General features: G+C 36.3%; 1 protein-coding gene across 2 annotated transcripts in view; it reads left to right on the plus strand.

Moving 5' to 3' along the window:
- Window positions 1-24,639, plus strand: part of ALG9 (ALG9 alpha-1,2-mannosyltransferase) — a 128,096-nt gene that overhangs the window by 86,741 nt on the left and 16,716 nt on the right. For both annotated transcript variants that reach the window (XM_074304281.1, XM_074304282.1), the window contains exon 14: window positions 15,235-15,365. In XM_074304281.1, the coding sequence (XP_074160382.1) occupies window positions 15,235-15,365 (131 nt within the window). The remainder of the gene's footprint in view (window positions 1-15,234; window positions 15,366-24,639) is intronic.

The raw sequence follows: 24,639 nt of genomic DNA on the forward strand, positions 1-24,639 counted from the left end.
ACAAACCAATATCAGTATTAAAGTTACATGTTCCATATATTTTAATATATTTAACATGTATTGGACTACCTGCCATCTAGAGGAGGAGGTGGGGAGAAGTAGGGAAGAAAATTTGGAACAGAAGGTTTTGCAAGGGTTAATGTTGAAAAATTCTCATTAAAATAGACAGAATGAGTTATTATGGAAACCACCAAAGAAAAAAAGATTCTATTCCTGATGAATCTGCAGGAGAAATCTATCAAATTTAAACAGAACAATTAGTACTAATACTTTACAAATTTCAAAAATTGAGAAAACACTTAATCTGATTCCTTTTATGAATCAAATATAGTTCTAATATCTATACCAGGGAAGGGTAAAGCACAGAACAACTACCAACATTATAAATGAATATAAATTTTATTTAAAATCCTGTTAAACTTTAGAAAATCATTTAAGAAGTCATTCATTATGACCAAATTAGATTTATGCCAGGGATGCAAGGATGGTTCAATATTAAGAAAACAATCAAGATTTTTGATCAAATTAAAAACCCAAACATCCAAAAATCACATGATTATCTCAACAAATGTAGAAAAAATCTTTGATAAAATACAATAGTCACTTATGCTGAAAACACTGAAAATATAGGCCTAGAGAAATCTTTTATAATATTATAAAAATTATCTAACTAAAACCAAAAGCAAGCATTATATATATAAGGGAGATATACTAAAACTTTTCAAATAAATATGCAAGTAAAACAAGGATGCTAACTCTCCACATTACTATTTGATAAAGTTCTAGAAAGCAATAGCAACATAAGACAAGAGAAAGAAATTAAAGGAATAAAGATAGATAAAGGAGAGATAAAACAATTCTTATTTACTAATGATATGATAATTGACTTATATAATGCTAGGAATCAGAAAAGATACTAATAGCTTCAACAAATTATTAAGCCATAAAATAAAACCCCCCAAAATTAGCATTATTTTTATGTGATAATAACAAAATCCAAGAATAATTAGACAGGGAACTCAATTCCAAATAATTACAATATGTATAAAAAGTACTGAGGATCAAAGAATAACTTATACATCCAGGAAAATATTCAGTGTTCATGATTGGACTGTGCAAATATAAAAATGACAAGACTACAAAAGTTGATTTATACTTTTAATGTTATGCCAATCCAATTACCAAAGGGACATCAATATCAATAAAGAAATAACAAAATTCATTTGTAAAAATAAAAGCCCTAGAATATCAAAGGAAACTGTGGAAAGTTAGGATAAAAAGGAATAGTAATTCCAGATATTAAACCATAAGTTGCTCAGAATGATTTTACTCTTTTGCTTGATCTGGAAGCTACATTTCCTTCTAATATCAATATTTCTCCCTTTGGTTTATCTGCTTATACATAAGATCTTTGAGTATTTCCTTCTTAAATCTTTGATAATTTTAGTTATTTATTTCCTTTCATAGTCCTTTATTGCTAACTTTCTGGCTTTTTTCTTTTTGATAGTGTTTTCTTCAGAGGCTGGACCTCAAAAACATCTCAGTTTTGTCCCATTCTGGACAATTCATGGCTCAACAGCCTCAGTCCATTTATGTATCAACCATCTTCTAGTGGGGGAAGGTGGAAACAAAACTGGTCCCAGTTGGATTCTGGGCTCTTTCCCACAGACTTAGTAGAATGCCACAACTGTCCTACCCCAGTTCATCAGTACCTCATTTCCCTGGTGAAGGTTTGTTTCAGCTCAGAGTACCACCTCACAGCCTGAGCAAACTTCTGCCCTTTTAAATTGTCAGAGCATGGTGAAATATGAGATAAGGAGTGCTAAGTGAGTTCTAGTAACTGCCTCTATTATTTGTTTGTTGAATCATTACCTCTTTTGGTAACCTTGATGTCCTAGATTGTAGAGGCAACTGAAATTGCTTTATCTCTTATGTGTCATTCCTCTTTTGAAGAATTTTTAGCAGTCATGAAGATTAAATAATATTTGTGAAGCCTACCAGATAGTGCTATATAAATAATTTGCTAGCTGTTAATTGTTGTTATTGTTATTGTTTAAAAAAAAAAAAAAAGGCTAGTCTTTCTTCTTGTAATCCCTTTTTTAAAGCATTAATTTATTTAACCTCTAAATAAATAGGTCATTGTTCTGTTTTGGGGAAAGATTTGACTTAAAAAGAGATTTCTATTCTGAGTTGTGTTTTCATTTTACAGCTTTGGCAATACCACATTATTTCAAGTTAAATGATTTTAGAGATGTTTAGAAAACCCATTATATTGATTTGGAGCTACAGATTTCTATATTTCTTAGAAAACCCATTTATTACAAATTTTCAGATTGCACAATAATGCATTTGACAGATACATTTTTCTTTTTGCATAGATTTGATCATGTTATTCCACTAATGATTGTATGTATTGCCTCCTAATTAAAGTTCAATTTCTTATTCTCCCATAATTTGGTTTTATTCTTTCTAACTTGTTCTTTCATTATTCCATTCCATGAGCTAAATTGAACTTTAATGTAATAATTAAATCCCCAGAAATGTCCCATAATTTCCTACCTATTATTTGAATAGTTAACTCCATGCCCTTCCCCCCTTTCTCCATTTCCACTTGTAATCCTATCCATCTATCCTTTATAAAGTCTAGCTCAAATGCCATCTGTTTCATTAAATTTTCACTTACACTCCTCTTCTACCAATACCAAGTCAATAATAGTCCATGTCCTTTCAGACTTCCCATAAAAGTATAGTGCCAAATTTATGCCACATGTTGCTTCACTAGAGAGTTACCATGGTGTAAAAGACAGAGAATAGACTTTGAAGTCAGGAGTGATTGAGTTTATGTCCTGCTTTTAAGGCATCATAACTTTGTGATTCTAGGCAAATCTCCCAATCCCTTAGTGTCCTAAGGAGCTCTCTAAAACTGTATGCTATTGAACAATTGTGGATCCCCATTGATTAAGGGAGTTTCCTCACTGTGAGTTCCCTACAACAATTATATTATAGATCTCAATTAAATTGATTTAAAAAACTGGATATTTGAAAAAGGTAACAAGATATGAAAATATTAAATGTTGGAAAGACATATAGTACATACAGTACATATAGTTCATATAGTACATAGGTACATATAGTATTGTTGGAGTTATGAATTGGTCCAAGTGATGAGGTGCAAATGATGAGGTGGGAGAATTGGGATGGGAGGTTGGAGGTGCAGGTACTACACAAAAGAATTCGCAAATCCAAAATCTGTGTAGCAAAAAGGGATTTATTGGCACTGAGAAGCCAGCTTGCTAGGAAGAGAGACTTTTTAGTGGGCAAGGAATATAGCAAAGGTGGGTTACATTGAGAAGAAGATATCTTCCTGTTTGAGAAGATATTTATTCAATGTTGACATGCTCTAGGCATAGATCTGCAATTGAAAAGAGATTACTTATCTTGGGAGTTTGAGCTACTGGGAGTAGTTCTGGACTAATCTTCAACTCAATAGAGGGTATGACCATGTCCCTGGCCAAGATTTCCAACTGAATGAGACTACCCAACTGGGTTCCCTGAAGGGTAGGCCTCCCCCTAGAGGAGAGTCTGCGGCCCAGGAACCTCCCCCCAAAAGTCAAGGGGGACACAATTTACATAACAACTATATTGTAAAACATTTTAGAATTATACTAAACAAGACTTTAAATTCTCTAAGCCCTTTGACCTTGCAATACTCTACTAAACATATGCCCCAAGATCAAAGACAGATAGAAAGATCCCATGTGTATATATATATATATATATATATATATATATATATATATATATATATATATACACACACACACACACACACAAATATAACACCCCTTTCTGGATTTCCCCCACTTATTTTCTTTCTTTTTTTGCTGGGGCAATTGGGTTTAAGTGATCCCACTTAATTGGGGTTAAGTTGTTTTCTAGGGACAAGACTATTCTTTTGTCCTGCTAGTATAATTTGTAAACCCTTACTGGTGTGGTTCTCATTAACAATGAACAAACTTAATAGAGATCTTAGCAAGGATGATATAGTAAGAACAGATGGCAAAAAACAGCTCCCCAAATACCTGGGTTGTGTTTTTCCACAAAAATATACAACCTCTATGGGAAAAGTAGGGAAAAGTAGCCACAAACTTAAAAGCACATATGTAGAATATACATATGACCAACTATAACTCACTACTTTTGAAATCAGAAGTGTTATAGGCCAGAACTCTGTACTTGAAACAAGGATTCTTACAATGTGTTAAGTCAGTGGAATTGATAAGACAATGGTTATCTAGTTTAGCATGGTGCTTAATAGTTCTCTTGTTTAATATGATTGCTTTAATCTTACAACAAATAATCGTTCTCTAGTGATATAATGATTGGTTTATACTCAGTGTGGGGCATATAAACTGGGACAAATTCATCCAGAGACAGACTCAGAGGGGCTTGGAGACAGAGCCAGAGAAGAGAGAGGACTTGAGGCTGGAACACAAGCTCTCGGACTGAGACAGACTTCAAGACAGAGACCATCCTGGTAGTCCTCCTGCCTCCTCCACAGAAACCAAGACACATTCTGGAGGACCTCAAGAAAGCTAGCCCAGGTCCCAGGCAAGGAAACTAGACTGTGAAGGAGATAATAAAGAATTTAGACTTTATTCCTGGCTATTCTCATGGTGAATACTCTGCTGAAATGAAGGCTGGTCCAGAGACCTCCAGAAAACCAACCAGAACATTACAGGAAGCCATTTCATACTTTGTAGAGTCCTCACATAGATCTTTTCTGTGCAAATTGCTGTACTGGGCTTCACATGGCTAGTATTCTTCCTAAGTGTGAGGGATAATGCTCATTGAAGCTTTCTCCTCCTTCAGGTGATTGTTGTGCCTTCTTCTGCCCTTGTTGTGTCTCTCTGCTTCTCATTAGATGCATTCTCTGTTTATTGCTTGTCTGTTATCTCAAATAACATAGGCAGTATTTAGGGAAAGAGAAACATTCATTTCCAAGGACCTGTTTTCCACTTCAGGCTCTCAACACCAAGTCTTCAACTTCCAAATTGGAGTCCTCTATTACTGAACTGATGAACTTCTGATCTAACTTGCTGCTTTATTCATTGGGTACATGATTGATATTCTTAGACATTTTTCAGATATTTCCTAAGTAGTATCTTTTTCTTTTATCCAATGTCTGTAAAGCATAAAATCCTTCCATATTTGTTCAGGAAAATTTCTTAACACTTACTTTACATTTTGTGATATTATATCATCACAGAATGTTGATTGGTTCCATAGCTGCATCAGTTGTGGTAGGAAGGTAACTCCCTTCCTTATCCTTATTATATTTTCCTGTGAATACATTGAAGTGGAGAAGTAAAACAACCTTCCTTAAACAAAATATAGCAGCATTTTTTTTTGTTGTTGTTGTTATCACAAGGTAGAAGGCAAGTGGGTACCTCTTGAGTGGGGAATAGCTAAACATATTTTGATAAATTAATATTACTGTATTATAAGAAATGGCAAATATGAAGAAATTAGAAAAACTTGGGAACATTTGAATTGACACAGAGTGAAATAAGAAAAGCCAATAGAACAGCATATACAGTAACAATAATAATATGAAGGGAAAAAAGATTGATTGTAAAACTGATGAATTTGGCAACCAATCCTAACATCAGAGGACTGATGATATGGCAGCTCTTGATAGGAGATGACAGACCATAGATACAGAATGAGACACGCGTTTTTGTTATGGCCAATATGTTGACCCAGGTTTGTTTGACTAATCTTATTTGTTATGAGGGAAGTTTCTATGAGGACAGAACCAGGGAAAAATCTTTGGGAAGTAACAGTGTCATTTTTTTCTTTTTCTTTTTAATAGTATTTTATTTTTCCAAATACATATAAAGATAGTTTTCAACATTCATTTTTATAAAATTTTGCATTAAAGATTTTTCTTCCTCCCTCCCTTAGCTCCTGTTTCCCCTCGACAGCAAGCAATCTGATATAGGTTAAATGTGTACAATTCTTTTAATTATATTTCTATAACAGTCATGCTGTGCAAGAAAAATCAGATCAAAAGGGGAAAAACGATGAGGAAAAAAACAACAACAACAACAACAACAATAACAAAAGAAAGGTGAAAATACTATGCTTTGATCCACATTTCTCTCTGGATCCACAGATCTCTCTCTGGATATGAATGGCACTTTCCATCCCAAGTCTATTGGAATTGCCTTGAATCACCCATATGTTGCAAAGATACCAAACCCATCATAATTGATAATCTACATAATCTTCTTGTTATTGTGTACAATGTTCTCTTGGTTCTGCTTACTACAAGAGTGGTATTTTTCCAAAGAATGCTAACAAATGACTTAAAAATAAAATAACTGTACACTTGACTGGGGCTTAGAAGTCTTTTAGTCATATGGAGATATTTGTTGTAGAATTTTCTGTAATTTCTTGATTGAGATTATTGATATAATGGAAGAAATAATCATGGGTTTTAGAAGAGAATTATGATAGGCATTTATAATGTCCAAAAGCTAAGAATTTAAAACTGTTCCACATTGTATGTGCCCTAGTCATGAAGAAACCAAAATACCTCATTGTACTAGCTCACTGGGAGATATTAGAAAGTATCAAATCTGTTAGTTGGGCACTTTGGAAATTAAAATATAAATATATATATATATATATATATATATATATATATATATTCCAAAAGCTGTTGAATTTTTAAGTATTAAATTTATTATTAAAATCAGTCATTGACGAATTCTTTTGAATAAGATGATTAAAACATTTTAAGCACTTAGTAGATCTTCCAGTGAATTATGATATCATTTATGACTAAATAACACATTTAGCTGGGGATATAATTTCTATTCATAGCCTTATAGTTTCCATTTGTAATCCTATCATTTGTTTTGTAGTTGTTCTCTTAGGTTCCTCTGCCCATTTCTTTCCCCTCCTCCCCAATTTTGATGAGTTCTGTACTATGTACACAGAAAAATTTGTAGTGCTCTATGGGAAGTGAGATCTATTTTGTATAAAGATGATGTCTGTGTGCTCTCCCCTGAACTCCATGATTCCCCTCATCAAGCATCTATTTTTACCTCGACTTGCGTCATTGTTGTTCCAGCTGATTGATGCCTCAATATAAATCCATATCCTTTTCTTCTTGGTAGCAGGCCTCTAGCTCAGGCAGCTGTGGGAACAACAGGATCAGGAGCACGGTGACATGAGAAGTCAGCTTATGAGTGTTGTCCTTGTTGTCCTGCAGTCCTATTAGCCAGGCCTGTGAACTCTCTGTTCAGTCATCTTTGGGGCCTGTTTCACATCGTCTTTTCTCAGTTCTTAGTCTGCTCAATATTTCTGGGACTGTTGTTCTGTATCTCCCTCTATGAAACCATTTCCTATTCTTTGTCCTTACCATGACCCTCAGTCCTTAGAACTCTCAGTTCTCTCCTAGACCCTCTTCCCTGCACTAGCCACTCTCTCTTCTTGCATATTGACCTCTTGGTGAACTAGTTTAACTCTATATTATCCTCTTCTCTTGAGTCCCTGATCCCCCTTATCATATTGCTGATTGTACCATAACAGTCCTTAGACTTGGATCACTGCATCAGCCTTCACCTTCACTCCTACTCATGTGTTACTATTTGGTGGACACAATCATACAAGCATTTTGACTGGGTCTACTACAAATTAATATTGCACAATCTCAGTTGGGCTCTCACTGCTGTTAGACAATTCTTCTATACCTCCCTTATCTGTGAAGGTCTGGTTATCCTAAGTTATCCTTCCAGACTGCCGTCTCAACTCACTCTCCCAGCCTAGACTCTCCTTCCAGACCACCGTCTAAACTCAATCTCCCAGTCAGACTAACTCCTTTAAACATGTAAACTCTCCCTCAGAAGTCCAAAAGTGTAAACTCTCTTCAAAGTCCTGAACCAAAGGTGTGAATTCTGAGCCAGAGAATTGCCCAGACAACCTGAGTTATCATCTTGTAATCCTAACATCTCCCCCTTTCTTTTGATTTAGAACATAGGGTGGTCATGACCTTGAAACATAAATCCATCAATATGGGAGGTATTACACATAATTACATAAATTACGTAAACATATAGTAACATAACACATGCTAGAAGTGATGTAACAAATAACATGATCAAATAATCATAAATTGAGAATTTATAAATGTCCCTAAGTCCATTGTCCATTAGTCTCATCTTGTGTTAGGAAATCCAATGATTCCTGCTGGTTTTAAAGTTCTTTAACAGTCTTCTTATTAGCTATGCTCTTTCAGTGTCAGATGTTTCTTAGATTTTCTCTTTTGTTTTGAAGTCTTTCTCTTTTTCTGTCTCTCTCTGATGGACAAGGCAAATATGACTCGTTGGCACCCATCTGATTCCTTCTCCATTTGAAGAAATATAAGCAAACCCTCTCCCCCAAGCAGTTAACCTATCTGGTCCCTTCCATTCACCACTTTCTGAGTCTCTCCATATCACCTGGTGATTATCTAAGGACAGTGGAGCTGCTTGCACTGGACACTGCCCTTCTGGTGGGTTATAAAACCTGTCTGCCGGAGCCAGTGCATCTTTGTCAAAAAATTAGAAAATTAATGGTATAGAGAACTAAATTTAGAAGTTCTCTAGGGTTAACTGTGGCTCCCCCTTTCTTTTGTTTTTGGAGGAGTGTCTTAATGTCTCTGTTTCTTCTCTCGACTATTGCCTGACCTTGCGGATTAAAAGGTATGCCAGTGGTGTGTAAAATCTTATACTGCGCACAAAAGTGTGTAAAATGTTTGGACGTATATGCAGGTCCATTATCTATTTTTATTTCTTGTGGCACACCCATAATTGCAAATGCTTGAATAAGGAATTCAGTGACCACTCGGGCTGTCTCTTTTGCTGTTGACACTGCAAAAGTGAATCCTGAAAAGGTATCTACCACCACGTGGATAAAAAACAGACGACCAAAATATTTATAGTGGGTCACATCCATTTGCCAGATTTCATTGGATCTCAAACCACGAGGATTCTTCCCTGGAGGGAGTATAGGAGCGTGGAAAGGAAGGCAAGCTGTACAGCTTTTTACTATGCTCCTAGCTTCCTCTCTTGTTATTCCAAATTGTAAACGTAAAGCTTGAGCAGCTTGATGATATTTAGGATGAGATTCTTGTGCAGGCTCTCTGCCTTTGAATTTTCTTCAAAAATAGGACTTGGAAGTCCACTATGTGAGTGGACATGCAAGATATAAATCTTGCCTGGATGCTTTCTCACTTGCTCTTGAAGTTCCTTAAAGAGCTGATAAATATTAGAAGCTGCAAATTTTATTTGGACTGTGGCAATTCTTTTTACCACACCTACTGAATAGGCTGAATCAGTAATTATATTTACGTCTCCTGGGTAACAAGTAAGAGCTAGCATGATAGCAAATAATTCATTCTGCTGAGTGGACTGAAAAGGAGCTCTGACTACTCTCTTTATGGTTAAATCATGAGAGTATACAGCACAAATATTTTCTTTGGAGATGTCTGTAAAGATTGTTGGTCCTTTAAAAGGAACCTTAGAAACCTTTTCTTCAAAAATCCATCGCCAATTATGTAGTAGCCGGGTTATCTTTAATGGAGATCCATGTGCAAAATTTGGAGCTGTGGCCAATAAAATTTGCCAGTCTCCCAGCATACATTAATTTGTGCATAAGTATGGAATGTGTATATTTTTTCAGGACTTATCCCAGATAATTGTACTACTCTCTTAATAGCCTTTAATAAAATTCTAACCACAAGCACTGGGTAAGGAGTAAGGCTTTGTTCTGGTTGTGCTGGGAGGTTCACCTACTCTATCACACTGTCTCCTTGATGAAGGACTGCTGTGGGTGCCTCTTTTGTAGCAAAAACTGATATTTCCAAGGGTTTTTGAGTGACTCTTCCAATCACATTGGATAAAGCCAGTTCAACTTCTCTCAAAACCTCTTGTGCTTCTTTTGTAAGCTGGCGTGGTGAATTTAAAGCACTGTCTCCCCTTAAAATGTCATATAGAGGTTGCAGTTGATTGGTAGTTAAGCCTAACACTGGACGCATCCATTGGATATCTCCTATTAATTTTTGGAAATCATTTAAGGTGTTTAACTTCTCTGTTCTTAAAGAAAGCTTTTGTACTGTGAGTGTCTTAGGATATACTTCATATCCTAAATATTGAAAAGGAGCATGTCTTTGAATTTTTTCTGTAGCTATATGCAGTTTGTAGTACTTTAGTGTTTCCATGGTCTTTTGTAGGCATGCTTCTAACATTTGTTCCTCAGGTGCACATCCCAAAATATCATCCATATAATGTAACAATATTACTTTTGGAAATGCTTTTCTTACTGGAGCAAGATAGCAGCAACATACATTTGGCACATAGTAGTACTGTTTTTCATTCCCTGTGGCAAAACTGTCCATTCATGTCTTTTATAAGGCTCAGCCAAATTAACACTAGGCACTGAAAAAGCAAATCTTTTCATATCCTCCTTATCTAGAGGGATACAATAGAAACAATCCTTAATGTCTATTGTAATCCTAACACTTATCAACTCACTGTTTTATTCTCTGTACAATTCTTCTAACCTTTTCATCCTTCCTCAGATTTCTCATGGCTCCCTCTTCATCCTCCAGTCTCAAATAGGAGACACTTGCCTCATATTTTATTTTAAAAATTGAAGCCATATACCTCAAACTTCTCTCCTCTTCCTCATCTCCCATCACTCAGATATCTTCTGTCACTATTTCCTCCTTCACCCCTTTCTCACATTAAAATGTAGTCTTCTTACCAAGGTTCATCTTCCACTTGAAAAAAGTAGCCCCATTCTATCTCATGTCCTCCAACGAATTGCCCCCATTATCATTATTACTCTATCACTTCTCTTCAGTATTTTCTTGGCTACTGGCTGCTTCTCTAATACCTAGAAACATGCTTACATCTTATCCCAACCTTAAAAAACCATCCATCACTTGAGCCTTCCATCCCTATCAGTTATCCTCCTTTATCTCTTCTGTCCTTTGTAGCTACTTGAAAAATCTTTCTATAATAGGTGCTTCCGCTTTTCTTTGTTCTCACTTTATTCTTTTTTTTTTTTTTTTTTTTTTTTTTTTTACTTTTTTAAATTAAAGTTTCTTATTTTCAAAACATATGCATGGGTAATTTTCAACATTCACCTTTGTAAAACTTTGTATTCCAAAATTTTCTCCCTCTGTCCCTCCCCAAGACAGCAAACAATCTGATATAGATTAAACATGTACAATTCTTTTTTTTTCTTATTATTTTTTTTTATTTTATAATTATAAATTTTTTGACAGTATATATGTATGAGTAATTTTTTTTATAGCATTATCTCTTGTATTCATTTTTCCAAATTATCCCCTCCCTCTCTCTATTCCCTCCCCTAGATGACAGGCAATCCCATACATTTTACATGTGTTACAGTATAACCTAGATACAATATATGTGTGTAAATCCCATTTTCTTGTTGCACGTTAAGTATTAGATTTCCAAGTAAACATGTACAATTCTAAACATAGTTCCAAATTTGTCATGCTGCATAAGAAAAATTAAATTAAAAGGGAAAGAAAAAAAAAAACAACAACACAAGAAAGAAAATAAGACAAGCAAACAAACAACAATCCCAAAAAGTGAAAGTACTATACTTTGATCCATATTCAGTCTTCATAGTTCTCTCTCTCTCTGGATGTAGATGGTACTCTCCATCACAAGTCTATTGGAATTGTCTTGGATCACCTCATTGTTGAAAAAGCCAAGTACATCATAGTTGATCATCTGTGTTCAGTGTTTTTCAGGTTCTACTCTCCCCACTCAGCGTCAGTTCATGTAAGTCTTTACAGGTTTTTCTGAAATTAGCCCGCTGATCATTTCTTACAGAATAGTAATATTCCACTACATTCATTCATCAAAACTTATTCAGCCATGCCCCACCTGATGGGTATCCACTCAATTTCCTAGTACAGTTCTTTACCATCTCCTACTTGGACTATTTCAATAACCTGCTATTGAATCTGTCTGCTTCAAAATCTTCCTTAATCTTCATCCTTCTTTACCTTTCACAGCATTTGACCCAAAGTCCTTTATTGCTGTTAAGAGTACAGTGATCCTTCTAGTCACCCAACTTCACAAATTTGGTATCTTCTTCTGCTCTTTACTCTCACTCCATATCTCACAGGATTTTGCCAAATCCTGTTCTTTCTCTGTAACATCTCTGGTATATGTCTCCTTAGCTCTATGAACATAGCTGTTGAAGTGTGAGAAATGAGGCTTAAGAGATCCCCTGACAGCAATGGGGTCCCAAGCCTTTGTGATAGAATTCACAAACCCCAATGAATACTCGAGGTTAGTGGCAAGAATGGGTTTATTATACTGAGAAGAGAAATATCTTCATCGGGGCAAAATCCTGTATGGATTTTTGCAAAAAAGTCTGGGCACACAGTTTGATTATGTTAGGTCTTCTTGACCTGGAGCTGAGGGCTTCCAATAGAGGGTGGTGACATGCCCCAGGCCAGGATCTCCAATGGAATAGGAGATTACTATCTAGGAGTTTTCCCTTTGAACAGGAGGGTAGGGGCCCTCACAGAAGCTGGGAGGGTTTGAGACACAGAACCACCCTTCCCCCAACGATTAAAGGGGACTGGGGTTATATCAGGGCTTTTCCAACCCTTCCCCTTCCCCCAAATATCAGTTTACTTCATAACCACCACCCTAATGCAATGAGCTAGGTTTTGCAAAGAAATATAAATTAGCTGGGTACAAAGTGTACCCTGCTGAAGCTGAGTCTCACTGACAGTTTAGATATTTACATAGGTAAATTTTACAATATGTGCATTATAGAAGTGCAAAAACAAACTGCTATATGAGATCATAGATAAAGAAAGAGGTAGAGGAACAGGTTTAGAGAAATGGCTTAATGAAAGAGGCTTTTGAGTTGAGCTTGTCACTGGGAAAGGCAATGGAAAGAGAACTGGCTAGGAAATTCTCCTCTTTGGGCCTATTTCCTCAACATTCTGAAGGGATTGGTATAAATGATCTCCATTCTTCTAGTAACTTTGAGTTTTTGTAGTTCTGTTACACTTATACTCATCACAGTATAAGTTACTCAATCTTAACATGTTAATTTTGTTTCTGCATCAGAAACCAAGCCTTATCTTTTCTTCTTCTGTATCCTCTATAGTATTTTACTCAGGCAGCACTCAATAAATAGCCAAGGATTGGTTGATTAGATTATGTTAAGTCCAGATGATACATTTTTGTTGTCTTAAATAGCTAGTACCAATCCAAGTGACTTGAGTATTTTGAGGGGTTAGACTCCTGCAACATTACAAGCCATATCTGTAGTAGGCAACTGTCATGGTCAAGTGTAAAACTGAATTAGACATCTACTCTTATAGACTGTAAACCAGGGAAACCGGGGCTGGAACTAAGGATAGAAATGTCAGCATGGCATTTCAGAGGCATTCCCAGGAGTAGGGGAACAGCAATGCAGGATGTCCCTACCTCTTGCTGGTTCTGTTTGATTGCACAGACATGGCTCTTGGGAAGTTTTTCTAAACTCATTTCATGTTTGTAAAATGCATGGGAGCCATGGAGTGGGTGTTCAGACAATAAAAACTGCTGCCGGGAGTGTTTATGCAAAGGATCATTTTTAGAGAGTTCTGTGGAATGGAATTGGTTCTGACGTCAATTCTCAGTGTGCTTTCTCTCCCCTGGAGGAATAGCCCATATGCAGAGACAGATGTGAGACTGAAGTCCTATTTACATATAAATAATGCTCTGAGAGAATGAGAACATTGCTCTGAGGGAAAGGGGAAAGAAGATGGGAAAAACAGAGTTCACTGGTAGGCCAGAGAAAATCAAGCTCTCCATCCATTTTTCCTAATGGTCTTCATCTAAATCAAAGTTGACAGTGCAGGAGGGCTTCTCTTTTAAATTTTAGAAAGGCATCTAGTTTTTATAAAAAGCACTATTGTTATGATTTTATCTCTTTCCTTTGTCTCAGTGACACACTACTGGCTTTATAATTTCTTCTGAAGATAACTGAACCAGAGCTAGTAATTTCCCAACTCTGGATTCTACCTTTTAGAGGCAAACAATTGACACAGAGGATAGAGCCCTGGGCTTGGAGTCAGTAAGACTTGCATTCAGATTTGGCTTCTGATACATACTAGCTGTATGACTCTGGACAAGTCGCCTAAGTGTGTTTGCCTCAGTTTCCTAAGAATAAAATAAGAATAGCATATATCTCCCAAATTTGTGGTGAAGACCAAAGGAGATATTTATAATGTGCTTAGCACAGTGCCTGGCACATAGTAGGCACATAGTTAAACACTTCCCTCCTTCCTTCCCCTGAGAGTCATAAGGCTTTTGGCGTATCCTTTTCTAAATTGATGTTTTGTGAAAATGTCTCTTATTTTAAAATATTTTAAAAGAAATGTAGAATTCAGTCGAATTCATATTCTTCCATAATCACTGGTGATTGGCTGGTGCTTATTATGAGTTTTTTGAGCCACCATTTTCTTTCTCTATCCAAGGATAGATATTGTGATGGCAGTAATGTTGTTTCACTGAACTCTTTTCATGTTCTGAAGTTTCTGTTTTGGGGTGGTTGCAGTACACACACACACACACACACACACACACACACACACACACACCTGTAAACTGTATTGTTTAATTGATTCAGGTAGCTGCTGTGTAATTCAGTCATCAGTTAGGAGGACTTCCCTCATACCTTGGTTGACAATTTTGTTCAATCATTCTTCCACCTTTGTTTCCTTTTGTTCCTGGTTATAAGATGTGATTATTGAAAGTGAGAGATGATTTGTTTCCTGGAGTCAGCACATTGACTTAGGATAATTTTAAGTAACATTTGCTCTTTTGTTGCTAGTTATTCTCTTCACTTGTAGTCATTTCCAGAGGTAAGCTAAGCCAGGTCTCCAAGTACTGAATATATCTACATCTTTAACTAGGTTAACACATTCCCCCTTCCTGCCCTCCCCCTTTCTGAATTGTAATAAGACAAATACATATAGTTGAGGGAACACCTGTGATCTTTGTACCAGTATATTACTATGGAGGACGTGATGATTTCTGATTCTTGAGACCCTTTGGAAGTCTCTGGGATTTCAGATAATATTATATGCCTTTTACTATCTTGTTGAAAAATTGTATCTTGTTTGTATTCCAGGTGGACATCAGCAAATGCCATTATTTAGTGGATTTAGATACAATAGCACAAACACCCCGGGAGCCACGGTATTCAACCAACAGAGAAGAGTGGATTGTCCTTGCTTACAAACCATTCCTTGATACTTCCAGGTATGTGCTTTTCTTCATCAAAGAGAGACAAGTGCTTACTAAGAGTTTAAAAAAAAAAAAGGAACTATCAGTTCTAAAAAACTAACATATCCATTGAGTCTGCTGTTACATGCTATGTTTCATGCCTATAGCCATCCTTTCCCTTTACAAGAAAGGGAGGAAGGTATGACTTGAAAAAATTGGATGTTTTTATTAAGGGGTTATGCTAAAAAGTTTCCAATAATTTGGCTAGTTACGTCCTCCTCCCCCCCTCAAAAAAAAGGGTTTTTGTGCCTCCCCAACTGTTATGTTTTAGATTACTCTAGCTTAGAAATCTCAAACCTTGATTTGCCTCATCTTTAGTTCTTAGCTCACATTTCTGACCCTGATGTTTAAATTGTTCTGATATGACATGTCCAGTTACTTCCTCATGTTTTTATTTAATCCCTTTTCTTTAGCTTTGGAAGTATAAATGAAGGCTTCTTTTTTCTGATCAATAAAATGTGAAATATAGTTAACCACCAGCAAAATAGAAGGAGGAGCAAACAGTTGCCAAAGGAAATCCAGATCATTACTCCCTCTTCCCCCCTCCCCCAATTTGTTTTTTATTTTGGTTCAAGTAAAAAAATAAGGGTTTTTTTTTTCAATTTGGGGAAACTCCCTATACCAAAACAGATTGCCATCTATAATTTATAATCTTAGAGCAGTATGTAGGGACACTGAAATATTATGTCACTTCCTCATCATCACATATATGCATATGCACATACACAGAAAGGTATATACATATTCACATATACAATCTCATTTGATACTCAAAGGATCATCTAAAGTATGTACTGTTGTTATCCCCATTTTACAGATTAAAAAGCTGAAGCTAATCAAGGTAGCCCTTTATATAGCTAGTAAGTATAAAATATGGGATTCCAACTCAAATGTCTCCTGTATATACTTTGCTGGTTCTTATAGACTTTCCTTCTTAAGTAACTGCAGAAGTGTGTGGTGAAGAAGATGTGTGGTGGGGTTTCAGTTTGATTCCCAGATTAGGAGTCCTGCACTATACCAAAATCCTACATCCCCTCTCTTCCCAGGACAAATTGTATGATGTGAGTGTCTTCTCTGTGTTTTATCTCGGTGTCTTAGAATTTGTGCTGCACTTCTCCCTCATATACCTACTAGAATAAGACCTAGACTTTATAGAAGTTTTGTATACTTTGCTTTCTTCTGGATGGTGGGTTAAACTACTCTACATGATCCTTTAAGTTTGTTCACTGTCATGTTCTCATTTTAGAACTGAGGAAACTAAAGTTGCCCAAGGCCCCAGGCCTGGCCCATCCTCTTGTGCTAATGTGGCAGCAGGACCTGGACTCCAGCCACACTTTGTATTATAAGAAGGAGAGACTTATTGTTAGACAGTGGGCTGAATAATGCTGTGATCAAAGGAAAAAAAAGTTTGAACAGTGAATGAGGCTAGGAAGTGTTATTGGGATATGTCTTGCTCCTTTCTATATTTGAACTATATAGGTAACCTCTGAAGTTGAAATGAGCTACATTTATTTTTCCATTGATGGCAAAATAGCCCAGTAAGTAGTTATCTATGAAGAGTCACAGAATGAGGGGGAGGGATGAAACATTTTGCATTTGTCACTGGAGATCTTAAAGCCTTCAGAATAAAGAATGGCTTATGTGGGTTGCCTCTTCACCAATTCCCTAGTTAGCACAGGACCGATGTATGCACATAATGTGACTTAAGTGCTGCTTTTTCAGATCTCTGAAAAGTTTTCTCTCAGGCCCCCTGGATGAAGTTATTGAGGGAAACATATTTGGGAAGCCCTGAATTCTTGAGTGCCCTTTCCTTGAGAAGCTAAGAGAGTAGAAATCAAAGTAGATCTGTGTCCAGGCTAAACCTTTAAAACTAAGGGATCCTGTTAGGATTACAGGGTGAGAACTCAGTTCTTTGATGTTAGGTGAGAACTCAGGTTGTCTGGACAGTTCTCTGACTCAGAATTCACACCTTTGGTTTGGGCCTTTGAAGGGAGTTTATAGCTTTAGTCTTCTGAGGTAGAGTTTACATGTTTAAAAGAAGTTGGGAATGCAGCCCAAAGCGGGTGGTGAACTCAGTCTAGGGCTGAATGCCAGCACGAGACCGGTGGTCAACAAGTGCCGTAAGGGAAAGTTGAGGGGAACTTTGAAGAGAGAGTTCAGGTCCCCGCCCCACAGTGGGGCGTGGGCCATGTGGCGTACGGAAGACCCACTCCCCGGTGCCGCTCTCAGTGGGGGCCCAAGTCCTTCTGATTGAGGTACAGCCCGCGGACGGTGTGGGGCCGGTAGCGGACCCCAGCACTCCAGGACCGGGTCTTCCTTAGGCTACATGGCCCCGCACCCCCACTGCAGGGTGGGGACTTGAGCACTCTCTTCAAAGTTCTTTTCAACTTTCCCTTGCAGTACTAGTTGACTGTCTATCTCCTGCCGGTATTTGGCCTTGGATGGAGTTTGCCACCCGCTTTGGGCTGCATTCCCAAACTGTCCAGACAACCTGAGCTCTCACCTTGTAATCCTAACAGGATCCTTTTCCCCAGTTTCCTTAAGAATTTATTTCAGGATTCATTCTGTTTTGGGAGTATAATTCTTATAAATCTTAGGGCTTTCTTTGAGTAATACCATAAATGTATCTGATTTGCATTTTCTATCTATAATATTAGAAGATTCTTATAGTTCCTGAGGAAGCCAGACTTCTTCATTTCCAATCTGACCATGAACATTCCCCCATCTGCATATGTGGGATTCTTGGCCAATCTAAATTTGCCTTGTTTGTTTGGATGGATAGTAGGACAGAGAAGGTCATCGAAAAGTAGTACAATTTTTGGAGATATTTTGTTTCCTGTATATTGTAAAAGAGTAAAGATTCAGAGAACACATCATAAGGAGAAATATTGGAAGAGGTGCCAGTTATTGGCCCAGGCTGCTTATGTCTTCCCCAAATGCCTTTATTGTCTGTTTTCTGTACTGGTTTTCTTTGCATTTTTTCTACTTGTATCAGATGGTATGCATTGACCTGACTTATACAAACAACAAAATACTACAGTCTTGTTGTCATAATCATTTGTTTATCTGCTGTGTCTCTCAACATCTCTGTGACTAAATTTGACCCAACTATTACAATTTGGTGGCATCTGTAGAATTTCTAAGTGCTGTGGGGATTCTAGAATGATTTATAGCCTCTTTACTGAGGCTATAACACTTAAGCCTGGACTCTTGCCAGAGATAACTGTGGCTTTAGTATTCCAGCAGCTTATGTAATGGGTAGAGGCAATCCTCATATTTGCTTGCTGTGGTCATATACGAAACATAAATCTTTTAGGTAATTCCATAATAAATTCTTTTTCAGCTCTTGGTTTGGAAAAGAGGAGATTTGAGGAAGTTTCTCATATTTCAAATCTAGGGTGTTTTTAGAAAAGAAATTTCTCAAATATGGCCTATGTATATCTGTTTCTAAATCCAAATTTGTGACTCTCACCATTTCCTTTGGATTTGTAGGGAGCCTACGTGGAAATGTATGGGATTTTTTAGACCAAGACCTGACTGGTCCCACAACTTCAGCCATTAATCAATTAGTCTTAATTAAATGTCTTGATTAAGGCAACCAAGCATTATAAAAGTTTCTCAAGGGAAAACAAAATTAGTCCAGTGGTTCTTAACTGTTTTTGTGTCATAAATGCTTTAGTGGTTTAGTGATATACGAATCCCTTCTTAGATTATTAAAACATTGAAGGAAATGCTAAATTTTAGATAGAAGTTAGTAAAAATAAATGTTATCCCTCCTCCACATCCCATCTAAGCTTGTGGATTTCCTGACATCTTTCTTTGGATTCCAGATTATGAACCTTTGTATTACACACAGATCATGGCTTCAGAGGGGTACGTGTATTTGTGTGTGTGTATATGTGTGTGTGTGTGTTTCCAACTATATGTATTGTAGGAGTTCAAAGAAGAGAGAGAGAAACTAGGACACACGTAAAGAATATGGAGCTCAGGTCTTGTTGTAATAGGGACTTCATTTGAATCTAGATGGGTGAGGCTAGATAATTTCCCTAATACATGAAGAAATGAATATAACATGAGCATTGGGAACAGTTAGAGAATAGTATATTTGAAGTGAATAGTTAGGAAATGTCTTCATGATTTTTCTTACTGTCTACTTAACTTTGTTTTTATGATATGGCACTGTTAGAAAATAATGATAGAACCAAAATAAGAAAGTTTTTTTTAAATAAGGACAATTAAGATTAAGAATAGATAGCAGAACATTAATTCCCACAATTCACATTCATAATGTAGTTTACTCAAAAGTTTTAATTTGTCACATTCATTTCTTGTTCTGACCTCATGAATGGGAAGGAATTTAAGTTAAATGTTTGGTAATAGTGGTCCTCAGAAATTAGGAATGATTCTGGACTGGGACATTCCAGGACAAATAAACTCAGAGTTGGAAGAGATCTCAAGGTCATATAATTCAATCCTTAATTAACTAGGAACTATTGTGATAAGAAATCTGCTACTTCCCAAAACAGCCCATTCTACTTTTGGATGATTCTAATGGTTTAGGAAGTTTTTTATTACATTGATCTTCCAGATTAACATCTACTTATTACCCATAGCTTTGCTCCTTAAAGCAAAGTAGGATGAATGGAGTCTCTTTTACATAACAATCCTGTAGATACTTGAAGATTGCTATCAGAGTTATCCCAAGACCGTGGTACCAAACTCACATAGAAATGGGGGCCACTAGATCATACATAAGGTTTTCTGCATACTGCATATTAATTTTTAAAACTACATATTAACATTATATGCTATTGAAGTTTATTTATTTTGTTAAATTTTTCCCAGTTACATTTTAATCTGATTCTGGCCATAGCCATGTGTTTGACATCTCTGTCCTAAATCTTTTTTTTTTCTTTAGACTAAACATTCCTAGCTCCTTCAACCAATCCTCTATGGCATTATCTCTAGTCTTTTTTTTTTCTTTTTTCTGCTTATTGACTTTATATTCTATCAGTTAAGATGTTGAAAGGTATACTAAAGCATTTATCTGGTTGTGAATTCACATAATGATACCATCTTCAAGGTCATCTCTCTCTCCATTTTGTTCACAAAGATATAAGATGTTGTCAAATGTCTCATTAAAAGGGAAATGAAGCTAGTTCTGATAAATCTGTCCTTAATCTATGCTGATTCTAGTGGTTAGTACTTTCCTTTCTTAATTAGTGCTTGAAAATCAACCCTATAATACTATCTTCTATAATTTTTCAAGGAATTGGATTCAAACTCCCTAGCCTGTTCTTCGATCTCTGCCCTTGCCTCCTTTTGAAAATCAAGACATTTATCCTTCTTCAGTTTTATCCCACTGTCCTTGCATTTTCTCTCATATTTCAGAGGTCACCAAAATGACTTCCCGATCCTATTATCAGTTCTTTCATAATCCTAGAATGTAATTTATTTTAAAATACCAGTGATAACACTTTAGTGACTTAAATTCATTGACGGCAGCTAGATACTCTGATATGTTTTCTTATTTCCATTTGAATTCCCTGTTATTCAATTTTCACCTCTTTTCTCCAGTTGGAAAATAATTTTCCTTGATAAAGAAAACAAAAGCAATATAAGATTGACTTAAGCAGCTGTGTCTTCACTCCATACCCATCAGCCCATATATCCAGGCAGAGGGTGATTTTCCTATTCTTACTAACATAGACTTTAAAAAGTAAAAACAAATTTTTTGTTGTTGTTGTCCTTAGCATTCATTGCTAGATTCTAGGATAACGTCAGCCTCAAAATAGGAAAATAAATAGTGTAGTCTCAGGAATTTCTGATTAGCACAAATGTAGGAAGGGTCTGTTTTCTACTGGAATTGTTAGGAAAATTCTTTACAATTATGATAAATAGAGGAGAATAAGGAAGCCCTATTCTAGTAGCGCAAGTCTTTCAAAGTGACCAGGTTGAAGAAGATATTTGAGGACCTGTTGGCCTAACTTCCCCATCTTTTTTATGTTCTAGCCAAGCTGGATTAAAGATTCTTCTCTGTTTCTTGGAGCACTAGAGATTATAGATGCAATAAGATTGAGTGAAACCCGGATTATATAGCACCAGTGACCATTTTCCCCAATCTTTTCTCTTATGATAAGGGAGGTAATTATCCTATCACTTCTATTTTGCTTGTAGTTATTTAACTTTATAAAGGCCATCCAGACTTCTAGGTTAACCCACAATAGTTTAAAAAAATTTTTTTTGGTGGAGAAAGAGTCTAAACTAGTTGACAGTATCACTTTAAAAACTAGGCACATTTGTCACTCTGTGGCTGTCTTGCATTACATACATTCTAAAATAAGACAGTATTTTTTTTTTCCTTTGAAGCTTGATATAATTGCTACTTGTATAAAATAGCTTGACAAGTGGGCGGACATAATGCCAACTCTGAGATTCCCCAGGGAGGAGTGAAGCAGGAGTGTTGCAATAAATTACCAGCTTGCTGGTGAACTAGTCTGTACCAGTGGTGGGAATATATGGCTCCTAGTGTCTGGAAAGAAATGCCTTTCCATAATGCTAGAATTGGGCTCCTGTACTCCAGAGTCTCCTTGTATTTACTGAAGCAAATGGTGATACTGTTGTTTCTATGAGCAATTACTTTCCTCCCACCTTCCTGGAGAGAAGGAAATAAGCTTTCTCAGGTCCCCTGCTTTTTTGCTTTTATTCTGGATCTACATAGTGTAAGATTTGAATTTCCCTATTTTAGGGTACATTGATTTTGGCTGAAAGAAATTTAGGCTTGGCTAGTTGGCAGATTGAGGCTAGAACTTGAATTTTAAATAAGCAGTATCCTTCACAGATTCATAATAATGATAACATTTTATTTGTAGGACTTCACAGTTTTCAAAATGCTTTTCATTGTCTCATTTTCATCTTCACACTAATCCTGAAAAGTAGGAAAGGAAGCATTTATAAATGAAGAAACTAAGTCTCAGAGTAATTAGCTAATTGACTTGTCTATATTCACATATTCAGTAGGTGAGCAGGTTACATGGGGGAAAAAAGCGCAGTTTTAGACATGAATTTGAGATAGATCTTGTGCAGTTTCCAAATCTAAATTCCAAAGTTGAGTACTCTGTATGTTGTTTTTATATGATGGAAATAGGGCATATTGAGGAGGCATAAAATGAGAAGATCCAGTGCTCATCTCTCTTTGTTACCAGTTTTCTAGTGGGAGCCCCTCTCTTGTTCCCATAATCCAACTCAAAAGTCCCTGGCAGACTCATGAATTAATAATAATAATTTACATTCATGTAATGTTTTATGGTTTACAATTAAACCATCCCATTTAATCATCCTAATGACCTTCTGAAGCAGGTAGTACAACTATTATTCTCATCAATTACAGATGAGGAAAATGAAGTGGAGGGGTTATTATAACTTGATAAAGTCATAATAACTAGTAGCAGGACCCAGGGATTTGAGCTGGTATTCTTTCTATGGCACCATGTTTCCTTTTCAGTTATAATGCCTTTTATTCTTCTTTCACTGATGATAAAAATAGCTTGTTATAGAAAGATTGGCAAAGTTTTAATTTTTTGGCTTCCTGCCAATTTCAGTTCCCTTGGGTTATAGAGGTCAGTTGGGTCTCAATTCAAGTTTTCTGAAGATTTAATTTTGCTTCCAGTATTTTCACTACTTTATGAAGTAATAATGTTTGATAAACCAAGAACATAAAACTACTTGGAGAAGGACTTTTTATGCCTCAAGTACTCCTGGAAAAACTGAAAAAAGTTAGGCTTAGACTATTATATTTAAAATGGATATGACCTACATATAAAAGGTCACATTTTTAAAAAAACTAGAACATAATTAAGGGAGTTACCTTTTTACAAGGATAGCTAGTAGAGAGAATTCTTAGCTAATTAAGGGACAGAGAAGATCATAAAAAAAAAATAATTTAACTACTCAAGTCAAATCAAGAAGCTTTTAGTATTCACTACTGTGTGCCAATCACAACTAAACATAGGATACAAAGAAAGTTCATGATTTCAGGGAGTTTGCAGTCTAATGGAGGAGAAAGCCTGCAAATCTACATAGATCAATGTAGATATGCTTATATTCCTATCTTATTTGCATATAGGTTATAGATATTCTATCTATCTATCTGCTTATGATAAATTAAAGATAATCTCAGAGAGAAGACACCAAGATTAAAGAGGTCAGAAAAAAAAGGCTTTGTGAAGAAGTTGGAATTTTAGTTGAGACTAGAAAAATGCAGGAGATGGAGATGAAAAGAAAAGATAATTCTAGCCACAGAGTACAGATAGTCAAACTCCCCAGAATTATGCAAGAACAACAAGAAGACCATGTCACTGGTCACAGTTTATGTGGAAGGGAGTAAAATATAAGAAGACTGGAAAGGGGGGGGGGGAGAGAAAGAGAGAGAGAGAGAGTATGCATGCGTGGGCCCATATCCACATGTATGCAGATTAAGAAGGGCTTTTAATACCAGAGATTTTTATATTTGATCCTAAAGATGAGGGGAAGCTACTGGAATTAATAGAGTAGCAAAAGAGTCAAAACTAGGAGAAATCATAGTACTCCCCACTATGTATTCTGTGTAAAATTATAACTTCTACAATAAGCCTTCCCCTTTCTTCCTTAATCTACTTTAGAAAGATAACTTTTGCAGCTGAATAGGAAGAGACTTGAGACAGGGAGACTAATCAGTAGGCTTTTGTAATAATCTAGGTATTAGGTATTGAAGGTCAGCACCAGGGTTGTGGCAATTAGGGGACAAATGTGAGAAATGTTACAAAGGCAAAATTGACAGGCCTTGGTAACAGATTGGAATATAGGGGGAATGTTAAAGTGAGGAATCGAGTTTGCAAGCTTAGAGGAATTGGGAACAATTGTAATATAGAGATTTGGAAGAGAGGAGGTCTTGGGGAAAATATAATGAGTTTGATTTTGGACATGTTGGGTTCAAGATTTCTACTGGATATCCAATTTGATGATATGTTCAATAAGCAATTGGGATGCAAAACTGGAGGTCAGAAAAGAGATTATGACAGGATGAATAGATTTGAGAAACATCAGCCGAGAGATGATATTTTAATCAATGAAAGCTGATGAAATCACCAAGTGAAATAGTATTGAGGGAGAAGAGAAGAGGGCCTAGGACATATTCCTGTAGGAAAACCACAGTTGGTAGGCATGATCTGGATAAAAATATAGCAATTAAGACTGAGAAGAAGTGGTCATA

The sequence above is a fragment of the Sminthopsis crassicaudata genome, chromosome 3 (assembly GCF_048593235.1).
Source record: "Sminthopsis crassicaudata isolate SCR6 chromosome 3, ASM4859323v1, whole genome shotgun sequence".
Lineage (NCBI taxonomy): Eukaryota > Metazoa > Chordata > Mammalia > Dasyuromorphia > Dasyuridae > Sminthopsis > Sminthopsis crassicaudata.